The sequence below is a fragment of the Caretta caretta genome, chromosome 1 (genome assembly GCF_965140235.1).
Source record: "Caretta caretta isolate rCarCar2 chromosome 1, rCarCar1.hap1, whole genome shotgun sequence".
NCBI classification, from domain to species: Eukaryota; Metazoa; Chordata; order Testudines; family Cheloniidae; genus Caretta; species Caretta caretta.
The window spans coordinates 44,309,918-44,322,620 of NC_134206.1; the positions used below are offsets into that span (position 1 = coordinate 44,309,918).

At 45.0% G+C, this 12,703-nt stretch overlaps 1 protein-coding gene across 5 annotated transcripts in view; it reads right to left on the reverse strand.

Annotated features, from left to right (window-relative positions):
• ATP8A2 (ATPase phospholipid transporting 8A2) overlaps positions 1-12,703 on the reverse strand; it is a 663,684-nt gene that overhangs the window by 169,752 nt on the left and 481,229 nt on the right. For all 5 annotated transcript variants that reach the window (XM_048846098.2, XM_048846107.2, XM_048846083.2 and 2 more), the window contains 2 exons: positions 2,613-2,735; positions 1,368-1,446 (listed from right to left, as the gene is read on the reverse strand). In XM_048846098.2, coding sequence (XP_048702055.1) covers positions 1,368-1,446; positions 2,613-2,735 — 202 coding nt within the window. The remainder of the gene's footprint in view (positions 1-1,367; positions 1,447-2,612; positions 2,736-12,703) is intronic.

A 12,703-nucleotide genomic window follows, 5' to 3' on the forward strand; every position in this document is an offset into this window, starting at 1 on the left:
TCCAGTTGCTGGGGGAGTGGAGTTCAGTGGGGTGGGGATCCATGTGCAGCTGGTTGGGGCTCAGTAGGGTGGCAATCTGGGTGTGGTTGGATTGTCGGGGTGGTCCAGGTGCAAGGTGAGTGGGGCTCGTCGGGGGAGTTCTGAGTGCGGGGTGGGGGATAAGGCTCGGTGGGAGGGTCTGGGTATAAGGGGGTCTGGATGCATGTGGTTTGGGTGGATGGGGGAGCAACTCACTGTACAGTAATCCCTCCCCCTGCAGCTGAGAAGCTGATGGGTGCAGGAAGGATGGGGAGGGTGGGAGTTTGCAGAGCTTTCTACAGTGGGGGGAGAAATCTGGGGGTGGGTCTGACATGGCCCTGGATGCTGTGCAGGGGAAGAAGAAGTCCCATCCTCTATTAGCTGAGCCCAGCACAGGGTACGAGCCACCAACCAGGTCTTCTCCAGTCCTGCCCCCTGCCCCACAGTGGTTTACCTCTTTGCTGGCTGCCCTGGGCACAGGAAACATACTGCAGGGGAGGGTCGTCTGACCACTCTTGTGGCTTCTTTTTGCTTCCCCATCAGAAAGTCATTTTTCTGCAGAGAAGAAAAGAAATCTGCAGGGGACATAAATTCTGCACATGCGCAGTGGTGCAGAATTCCCCCAGGAGTAATGCTATGTACAAACTGGCTGGGTACATGGTGGGATTTCTTGTCTTTCTGTAAAGTACCAGGCAGTTGCCATTGGCAGCTGCAGGATACCAGACTTGAGGATGTCACTGTCTCATTTGATAAGGCAAATTCTGTTTTCCTAATTTTTCTAACTCTGAACCTGATCCAGCTTCCACTTAAGTGAACAGAAGCACTTCCAATTTATTTCAATGGGATTTGGTTGGGACACTCTGGAAAGTACCCTGCATTTTGTAGGCAATTTGGGAAGAGTCTATTGTAGAATTTAAAAGGCCCAACAAATATAAAGCAAAAGGTTTCCCTATTGTAAGGATACAAAACTCACTATATGAACACTGTACAAGTATGTGACATGAGGAATGAAAATATTTGAAAAGGAAAGAAAACTCAAGATTTTGTGTGTGTGCCTGAACCCAAGTTTTACTTCAGAACATTCAGAAGACATAAGTGTGTGACTGAAAGAGGCTTACTAAAAATTAGGTATGGAAGTCACTATATGGAAGATATCCATGTCAAATGCAAGAATAGTGGCTTCCAAAGGTCAGCGCTGATAAATGGTCAAGGCTAGAAGCTATAACCGCTCCAACTGTCTATCATCATTAGTTTTCTTAGAACCAATTGTGACCTCCAGCTCTGCAAACACATTGGCACTGGGAAGACTGAATGCTACTTGCTGACATTTGAAATAATGAAGCAGTTACCATGTTCCAGCACTTTCAGTGGAAACCAGAAAAGAATGATGGAGTGGATCAAGGCGTTGATGCAGTGACCCCAGAAAACCTGAGGGAAAACAAACCAAGAAAGTCAGGAGTCCGCCAAAAATCTTGATCTCTCTCTAACTCCCAACAAATGCTTCATTGTGAAGTTTACTGGCAGACTGTAATATTTCTCCTAAGCTGCAATACTTGAAATTTTCTGAAATATATTTCCTCATCCACTTTTTACGTAATTTCTGTGCTACCACCAGACAACTCTGCTTCAATTGAAGGATTTTTTAAATACAGTAGGTCAGATTATATTAGGGCAAACATAGTACCCCCCAAAATCTTCATCAGAATATGAGCAGGTGGATTCACCTTTGCTTAATTGCTCAAATTATCATGATGATAGACAGGACTATTAATACAATGAAACAGTTACTTTGTGTTTTTAATGAAGAAAAGTACTTTTTGTACCCCACAATGTCCCATTTAAAAGTCTTATGTTTCTCATATGTCAGAGGTTTGATATTCAGCAATTTTATTCTTTGAAATCTTAGAATCCCTCTGACAAAACAAACCTAGGACCTTGCTTTGTTTCAAGAGTATATTTAATTACTCATTAAAAAAACCCAAAACCTCAAATGGTGAAATTTCTTAGCACAAAGAGGTCAGTAAATCAGTGAAACAGAAAGTGTAGGATATTCTTCAAAATATTAAAAGAAAATACAAGAGTAACTTTATCTGCATAATTCTCAAACCTCAGCAATGACAGGAAGAATAAAATCATCCTAACTTAAGAAAAACTTTAAAAAGATACTGAGCAAGGCTGGTAGGTAGGATTATGGCACCATTTCAATATGAAACTCAAAAAACAGGCACAGCTCATCCAGCTTCTCTGAAAGATGCAGACAGGCCATATATTGCGAGGTAGAATAAGCTATGAGTTGCAAAATTCATATTCAGATATGGGCCCTAATCTGAACTTCCCCAAAATGTGGATGGACTTCAGGACTACTATTCTAGTTCAGGCCTCTCTTCTAGTCAGTACTCAGAAACAGCAAATTACTTTCAAAAGAACACAACATTCTAGGAAGCAAGGACAACCCTGATTTCAAGGGAGTTATGCTGGCATAAACCTGAAGTAAAACTGAATGAGGCCTTTAAGATTGAAAAAAAACAGGACTTGAAAATATGCTAGCTTTTTTCTTTTAATTTTTTTTTAAAAAATAAAAGATTTCCCATTACCCTTGTGTTGAACCCATCCGCATTTTGAGTAATTTTGTAGAGCTGGGGAAATCTAAGCATGCTGTCTTGAGTACATGATCGTTCAAAGATTCCCAGAGTGAAGGGTGGCAATGCTGTGAAAATCTACAAAGAAAACAAACACTAATTAAAAAAACACCTATTAACTTTATAAGTAGGTCCAAGATAACGTTTGAGATCTAGGGTGAAAGCCTGGTGCCACTGAAGTCAATGGCAAAACTCCCACCGAGTTCAGTCGGAACTGAACCTCATCCTCAGGGTGTAATTTGACATAATTTTCAGTCAAACCAAAACCTGAAATACAATGATTCAAAACTCTTATTATTAATTGTATTTAACCTAAGCACAAAAAGAAGTCAGAAAAGATAATTCTTACTCTTGCTGTTAACTAATAAGCTTAAGAGAAACAAGCTGAGCATCACTATTTCATGTCATATTATTAGCCAACTAGTCTAGTTACATTAAAATGTATCTAAAGCCTGAAAAAGAAATGCCGGCATGTACATTATGGAAAAGATTTGAGGTAAGTTGGTTCAAACATAGCTGCAACTGGACCTGTAATAAAGTATTTCATTTGTTTTACGAAAGCAAAGATTATGAAGACATTAGTGCAAGTAAATGTGGAAATCAGACAAAAACTTTTAAAAAATAAAGAACATTCTGGATTCTGTTATTTCTGGCCTTCTGTGGTGTCTAAGCGAGGCATGAACCTTGATAGGAGTATGCCAACTCAGACTGAATCCAGACAAAAAAGAAGTGATATTGGTAGGTCAGAGGAACATCTAGAGAAAGAAACACAGAGACTAGCATTTTGTTTCTATTTCTTTTCTGCTTTTTCCCCCATGAGTTTTTGGAGGAAAGATCTACTTATGAGATATTTGGAGTTCAGAACTTTGTCTAATAATTACTGTTCCACATGTATATACTTTTTTATAGCAGCTATAGAAAACGTTTACACTAAATGAAATAAATACATATTATTTGTATTGCATTAAACACCCAAGGGCCCCAGTCAGGATCAGGATCCTGTTTGTGCTACGGAGGGCACAAACCCATAGGATCCACCACAGACATTTGTGTGTGATCTGGGGAAAGTCACTTAGGGTATGTCTACAGTGCAATTAAACTTCTGTGGCTGGTCCATGCCAGCTGACTTGGGCTAATGGGGCTCAGGCTACGGGGCTGTTTAATTGCAGTGTAGACATTTTGGCTTGGGCTGGAGCCTGGGCTCTGAGATCCCAGGAGGTGGGAGGGTATCAGAGCCCAGGCTCCAGCCCAAACCACAATATCTACACCACAATTAAACTCTATGATTCTATGATCTAAAACTGTGCATAGGCACTCAGTGGGGCTTTCAAAAATGCCTAGGTACTTAACTCCCCCTGGGAGTTAGGCACCTACTGGGATTTTTAATTCCCAAATTCCCGATAATGGGAGTTAGGTATCTAGGAGATTTTGAAACTCCACCACTGCATCTATCTGCATCTTTAGGCTCCTAAATACCTTTCCAAATCTGGCCCTTCAGATTTCTGCGCCTCAGTTCTCCAACTCAAAAACAGGACAATTGTATGAGATGATGACTCATCCCTGAACAAGAGCCTGATTAGGCCACATTAGAATGGCCACACTGAGACAGACCAATGGTCCATCTAGCCCAGGATCCTGTCTTCCAACAGAGGCCAGTGCAAAGTGCTTCAGAGGGCATGAGCAGAACAAGGTAATTTAACATGTGTTGTCCAGTCCCAGTTTCTGGCAGTCAGAGATTTGAGTCCCTGACCCTCTTGACTAATAGTTACTAATGAACCTATCTTCCATCTAATTCTTTTCTGAGCCCAGTTATACTCTTGGCCTTCACAATGCCCCCTGGCAACAACTTCCACCAGCTGAATGTGCGTTGTGTGAAGAAGTACTTCCTTATGTTTGTTTTAAACCTGCTGCCTACTAATTTCATTGGGTGACCCCTGGTTCTTGTGTTATGTGGAGGGATAAATAATTCCTTACTCACTTTCTCCATACCATTCATGATTTTATAGGCTTCCATCATCTCCCCCAAGTCATTCCTTCAGCCAATCCACAAGCCAGGGGCTGGTCTGGTGATTCTCACGGCAGATATATAAGCCTCATGGGAGAAACAGCAGCTCAGTCTACCCAACATCACTTCATGGCTTGGAACTGTCCCCGCCTGAAAGTGAGGACTGACTCCACATGCCTTAGCCTACTCCAGCCCTGCCCTTGCTCCAAGCGCTACTTTTGCTTTGTTCTTAATCTGCTCTTGACTCCTGAGTCTGGCTCTGACCTATGGTTCCAATTCCTGGCCCAGCTGACACTGCACCAACCACTAGGCCAGACTGCCTCTGCTCCAGCCACTAGGCCTGACCCTCCACATCTCAGTTTCTGAGTTTGGGCAGACTGTGCTATCAGGAACCAGTGGCCAAGATGGTTCTATGCCTGCAAGTGTCCCTTTACAGTCAAAATGAAATCTACAGGCACTCCTGCCATTGAGATGGCAGAGCTAGTTCAAACCACCAGAACCAAGTGGCCCAGCTATAATGGGAAAATGCCTTCCTACACTCACACGTCCCTGCAGTCCTGGGCCCCTCTGCACCATTACCCAAAATAGCCCAAGACCTAGGTCTGAAGATCCTACTAGCAGAGAGATCTGAATTCTGCTGGAACTTTCAGGAGTTTCTCAGTCAATGTCACCTATTGTTCCTGTTGCATCCAGTGATGTACCTGAATGACGAAACCAAATGACCAACTGTGCTGGTGAGGAGGATGAAAGTCTTGGGGAAGGAGAACATCAAGCTGGAGCAGAGGAAAGAAATTCCATAATTGGAACCCTCCTTCCAGATGATGTCACAGTATCCTATCACACTGAGGATACCTCTCTGGGGGAGTGGACCTCTGTTGTTAGTAAGAGACAGGTAATAGTAATGGGGGATTCGATTATTAGACATGTAGATAGTTGCTTTCTGATGACTGGAAGATCTGCATGGTGAATTGCCTGCCGGGTGTGAAGGTTGAAGACCTCTCAAGACACCAAGATAGACTTATATGCAGTGCTGGGGAGGAACCAGTGATCATGGTATATGTAGGTTCCAGTAACATAGGGAAAGGTAGGATAGGAGTCCTGGAGGTCATATGTAGGCTGCTAGGTAAGAAACTCAAGTCCAGGATGGACTCCACCTAAACCAAAATGGAACCAGATTGCTGACGTGTAAAATTAAAAAGATCATAGAGGAATTTTCAACTAAGGACTGAGATAAAGCTGACAGGTGCAGAGGAACATACAGTTCAGACAGCTACATCCCTTAGGGGACGATTTATTAAAGGGGATACTCTATATCTTGGTAAAGAAGAGATGACAGAGGTTGATAAAGTACAGGTAGGAACTGAAGAGAAACAGTCAAACAAAAAAGAGTCCCATTCAATTACATCATACAAAGGCAGACAACTAAATACTGACGAATTTCGTAAGTGCTTGTCTACAAACACAAGAAGTCTAAATAGTAAGATGGGTGAACTTGAGTGCCTGGTATTAAGAGGATAATATCATTTTAGAGGTTCAAACTATACATATGCACACACACATATTTGACAAAAAAAAGTAAGATGACTAAAAAATGCCACCTTGACTAAGCAGAATAAAAGAGGTGGTTAGAAACAAAAAGACATCTTTTGAAGTTAAATCCTAGTGAGGAAAATAGAAAGGAACTAACTCTGGCGAGTCAAGTGTAAAAGTATAATTAGGCAGGCCAAAAAAGAATTTGAAAAGCAACTGGCAAAAGACACTAAAACTAACAGTAACATTTTTTTAATTACATCAGAAGCAGGAAGCCTGCCAAACATTCAGTGTGGCCACTGGGTGACCGAGGTGCTAAAGGAGCACTCAGGGAACACAAGGCTATTATGGAGAGGCTAAATTCATTCTCAGAACTCTCCCCTGTCTGAGAGAATCATAGAATATCAGGGTTGGAAGGGACCTCAGGAGGTCATCTAGTCCAACCCCCTGCTCAAAGCAGGACCGATCCCCAGTTAAATCATCCCAGCCAGGGCTTTGTCAAGCCTGACCTTAAAAACTTCTAAGGAAGGAGATTCCACCACCTCCCTAGGTAATGCATTCCAGTGTTTCATCACCCTCCTAGTGAAAAAGTTTTTCCTGATATCCAACCTAAATCTCCCCCACTGCAACTTGAGACCATTACTCCTTGTCCTGTCATCTGCTACCACTGAGAACAGTCTAAATCCATCCTCTTTGGAACCACATTTCAGGTAGTTGAAGCAGCTATCAAATCCCCCCCTCATTCTTCTCTTCTGCAGACTAAACAATCCCAGTTCCCTCAGCCTCTCCTCATAAGTCATGTGTTCCAGGCCCCTAATAATTTTTGTTGCCCTCCGCTGGACTCTCCAATTTTTCCACATCCTTCTTGTAGTGTGGGGCCCAAAACTGGACACAGTATTCCAGATGAGGCCTCACCAATGTCGAATAGAGGGGAAGGATCACATCCCTCGATCTGCTGGCAATGCCCCTACCTTTACATCCCAAAATGCCATTGGCCTTCTTGGCAACAAGGGCACACTGTTGACTCATATCTAGCTTTTCGTCCACTGCAACCCCTAGGTCCTTTTCTGCAGAACCGCTGCCTAGCCATTCAGTCCCTAGTCTGTAGTGGTGCATTGGATTCTTCCGTCCTAAGTGCAGGACTCTGTACTTGTCCTTGTTGAAGCTCAGATTTCTTTTGGTCCGATCCTCCAATTTGTCTAGGTCCCTCTGTATCCTATCCCTACCCTCCAGCGGATCTACCACTCCTCCCAGTTTAGTGTCATCTGCAAACTTGCTGAGGGTGCAATCCACACCATCCTCCAGATCATTTATGAAGATATTGAACAAAACGGGCCTCAGGACCGACCCTTGGGGCACTCTACTTGATACCGGCTGCCAACTAGACATGGAGCCATTGATCACTACCCGTTGAGCCTGACAATCTAGCCAACTTTCTACCCACCTTATAGTGCATTCATCCAGCTCATACTTCTTTAACTTGCTGGCAAGAATAGGTCCACTGCTTTCCCTTCATCCACAGAACCAATTATCTCGTCATAGAAGGCAATTAGATTAGTCAGGCATGACTTGCCTTTGGTGAATCCATGCTGACTGTTCCTGATCACTTTCCTCTCCTCTAAGTGTTTCAGAATTGACTCCTTGAGGACCTGCTCCATGATTTTTCCAGGGACTGAGGTGAGGCTGACTGGCCTGTAGTTCCCAGGATCCTCCTTCTTCCCTTTTTTAAAGATGGACACTACATTAGCCTTTTTCCAGTCGTCTGGGACTTCCCCGGATCGCCATGAGTTTTCAAAGATAATGGACAATGGCTCCGCAATCACATCCGCCAACTCCTTTAGCACTCTCTGATGCAACGCATCCGGCCCCATGGACTTGTGCACGTCCAGCTTTTCTAAATAGTCCTAAACCACTTCTTTCTCCACAGAGGGCTGGTCACCTCCTCCCCATGCTGTGCTGCCCAGTGCAGTAGTCTGGGAGCTGACCTTGTTCGTGAAGACGGAGGCAAAGAAAGTATTGAGTACATTAGCTTTTTCCACATTCTCTGTCACTAGGTTGCCTCCCTCATTCAGTGAGGGGCCCACACTTTTCTTGACTTTCTTCTCGTTGCCAACATACCTGAAGAAACCCTTCTTGTTACTCTTAACATCTCTTCCTAGCTGCAACTCCAGGTGTGATTTGGCCTTCTTTATTTCACTCCTACATGCCTGAGCAATATTTTTATACTCATCCCAGGTCATTTGTCCAATCTTCCACTTCTTGTAAGCGTCTTTTTTGTGTTTAAGATCGGCAAGGATTTCACTGTTAAGCCAAGCTGGTCATCTGCCATATTTACTATTCTTTCTACACATCGGGATGGTTTGTCCCTGTAACCTCAACAAGGATTCTTTAAAATAAAGCCAGCTCTCCTGGACTCCTTTCCCCCTCATGTTATTCTCCCAGGGGATCTTGCCCATCAGTTCCCTGAGGGAGTCAAAGTCTGCTTTTCTGAAGTCCAGGGTCCGTATTCTGCTGCTTTCCTTTCTTCCTTGTGTCAGGTTCCTGAACTCGACCATCTCATGGTCACTGCCTCCCAGGTTCCCATCCACTTTTGCTTCCCCTACTAATTCTTCCCGGTTTGTGAGCAGCAGGTCAAGAAGAGCTCTGCCCCTAGTTGGGTCCTCCAGCACTTGCACCAGGAAATTGTCCCCTACAGTTTCCAAAAACTTCCTGGATTGTCTGTACACCACTGTATTGCTCTCCCAGCAGATATCAGAGTGATTGAAGTCTCCCATGAGAACCAGGGCGTGCGATCTAGTAGCTTCTGTGAGTTGCTGGAAGAAAGCCTCGTCCACATCATCCCCCTGGTCCAATGGTCTATAGCAGACTCCCAGCACGACATCACCCTTGGTGCTCACACTTCTGAACTAAATCCAGAGACTCTCAGGTTTTTCTGCAGTTTCATACTTGAGCTCTGAGCAGTCATAATGCTCTCTTACATACAGTGCAACTCCCCCACCTTTTCTGCCCTGCCTGTCCTTCCTGAACAGCTTATATCCGTCCATGACAGTACTCCAGTCATGTGAGTTATCCCACCAAGTCTCTGTTATTCCAATCACATCATAATTCCTTGACTTTGCCAGGACTTCCAGTTCTCCCTGCTTGTTTCCCAGGCTTTGTGCATTTATTTATAGGCACTTGAGATAACCCGCTGATCGCCCCTCTTCCTCAGTATGAGGCAGGAGCCCTCCCCTCTCACGCACTCCTGCTCGTGCTTCCTCCTGGTATCTCACTTCCCCACTTACCTCAGGGCTTTGGTCTCCTTCCCCCAGTGAACCTAGTTTAAAGCCCTCCTCACTAGGTTAGCCAGCCTGCTCGTGAAGATGCTCTTCCCTCTCTTCGTTAGGTGGAGCCCGTCTCTGCCTAGCACTCCTCCTTCTTGGAACACCATCTCATGGTCAAAGAATCCAAAGCCTTCTCTCCGACACCACCTGCATAGCCATTCGTTAACTTCCACGATTCAACGGTCTCTACCCAGGCCTTTTCCTTCCATGGGGAGGATGGACGAGAACACCACTTGCGCCTCAAACTCCTTTATCCTTCTTCCCAGAGCCACGTAGTCTGCAGTGATCCGCTCAAGGTCATTCTTGGCAGTATCATTGGTGCCCACGTGTTGCCCAAAGCACGTGTTGCCCAAAGTGATCCGAGGGCTTGATGAGTCTCAGCAGTCTCTCCATCACATTGCGAATCTTAGCTCCTGGCAAGCAGCAGACTTCTCTGTTTTCCCTGTCAGGGCAGCAGATAGATGACTCAGTCCCCCTGAGGAGAGAGTCCCCGACCACCACCACCCGCCTCCTTCTCTTGGGAGTGGTGGTCGTGGAACCCCCAACCCTAGGATAGTGCATCTCATGCCTTCCAACTGGCGGAGTCTCCTTCTGCTCCCTTCCCTCAGACGTATCATCTGGTCCACTCTCCGCATTGGTACCTGTGGAGAGAACATGAAAACGGTTACTTACCTGTATCCGCGTTGCTGGTACATGGACGTTCCCCTTTCTTCTTCTGGAGGTCACATGATGCCAAATTTCTTCACCGGCCTCCTGTCCCCACTGTGCAGCCTGCTCTGAATCTTCAGAACCTTGTGCCTGTAGAAGCATATCCTGACGTCTGTCCAGGAAATCTTCAGTTTCTCTTATGCAAACTCCATCCACAAGCCTTACCTTGCTCCAGCCCTGCTCTTGCTCCAGCCTTGCACCCGACCCTACTCTTGCTTTGTTCCGAACCTGCTCCTGGGTCCAGGTCTGACCTCAGGCTTTGGATCCTGGCCCAGATGCCACCACACCAAGCACTACACCAGACTGCCACGGCTTCCACTGCTAGGTCCAACCCTCCACATGCCATTTTTGACAAATAGTACCTCACCAAGGTGTTGTGAGGAAAAATACATTCAAGATTGTGAAATGCTTGTACACTATGGTGCTGGGGAAGCATATAAATAGATAGATTAGATATGATCTCTTATGCACCAAAGGGTTTACAATCTAAATAAAGGCAATACTCAGGTGAGTGGAGGCAGGAATCAGGGAGGGAGCATGAACATAACATTAACATGGTCACTGTGGCAAAATACCTTGTTCACCTCAGTAGGCTCAGTCCTTTTTAGCCTTGGAGACTCAGGTTTGGGGCAAGGCAAATCCTTATAGGTGACACAGGGTCCTGCTACTCCTCTCCTCAGTCAGTCCCTTGTGCATGTTTTCCTTCCCTTCTGGCGAGTGAGTGCAGCCTCCCTACTGGGAAGGTCTGGTGTCTTGCTGCAAACAACCTACTGGCAGCTTCCCTACTCCACTCACTCCCTCACTCTCCCCCTCCTACCACCCAGGGGAGGGTTTAAAAAGGTCCCAAGTAGCTGGAGTCAGCTGAACCTAATTGATTCCCTAGCAACCCCTTTTCCAGCTGAATCTTATTGCCCCATGGTTCTCTCTCCTCAGTGGATAGGGAGGGGCCTTTTAATCCTCTGGGACTAATTACTACCCCCCTTTTGTAGCTGTTTGTCCTGGGTTTACCACATCACACAGTTCCCCAGGTTAACAATGTGCATCGCCTGATTCTTCTGAAGCGTTTAAAGTATTGGGGTTTTTAAATTATCACTTCTAAAAATTACCTATTAAGCCACAGCCCCTTGTGCAGCTCCCTTAATATTTGCTTTCACCACCACTCTGGCTGAAAAAGGTGACCCAGATTTTGCCTACTGTTTAATTTATTTATTTTGAAGGGCTTTACACAGTCTATCCCAACCACTCCTCTATCTAGCATTATTAGTGCCTTTTAAAAACTACAAACTCTCCCTACTCTCCTTAGGACAACAGACCTCCTCTCTTTACATTTTCAATTTTTTTATTTCAATTTCTATAAATCATTAAAAAAAACTATATTAAAGCTGTAGGCACCTTTAACATACCATAGAAAAATCAAATACATTTGACAACATGTGGGGGGCTCAGAGACCACTAAGACCTCAAGGGTTATCCCACTCTCCCTGATTCATCCAGGGGCAGGAATGGCACCATGCAGCAGTAAACTATAAGAAGTGAGAAAATCCTATTCCCTTGCTCAGTTAACTACCTACCCCCTAACCCACACCTCCCGCACCCAACAGCCAATCTCCCAACACCACGAAACAGCTCAGAGGCCAGAACTGCTGACATTATAGGGTTCCTGATACTGCTGGGAGGAGAGGTTTCTGGGGGGCATGTGCCCCTAAAGTTTTCACCCACCTCCAACACCTTGTGCTATTGACAGCACTGGCTGTGGACACTGCTGCCAGGCCTCTCCTTTTTGAAGGATGCTGTGGTCTTCTCAAAGGAACACTCAGCTCCAGAACTACTGTGGAGGTCTCAACCCCACACTGTGCTCCTGCGAAGGGAGAGGGATTGCTAGGGCCATGTATCTTCAGATCCTGGCCTGTGTCAGGGGGGAGGAAAGGAAAAGGGAGACTCTGACACACCTTGGGCAAGTCACTTTGGGCTTAATTCTGGCAAACCTTACTCACAATAAAAAGCACTCAGACATGTGAATAATTCCCTTGAAGTCAAAAGGATTACTCCCATGAGTAACGGCTATTCAATGTGGATAAGTGTTGCAGAATTGGGCCCTTAATCTCTCTTTGCCTCAGCCTTCTACTCTGTACCATTGTGACAATCATACCTACTTTACAGTGGTCCTTGGAGGCTTAATTCATTTGCTAAGTGTGTTGAGAATCTTGGATGTAGCCTAAAACTATACTCTCCCTCCCTCATCTTCACCCATCATCTAAACTGACAGTTTCATGCTGGGAAATTAATTTCTAATCCAATTTTCTACAGTTCAGCTAACAATCTCTGATTAGACGCAGTTTTATTTATTATCTTTACAAAATCTTTTGCTTGCATGCTGGATTGTGATTCCTGCCAGCAATGCATACTATGTCTGGAGGGTGCAGGTGACAATTCAGCTCCACATAGGGCTGGATATTAGTGGGGATCAGTAATTGCAAGCA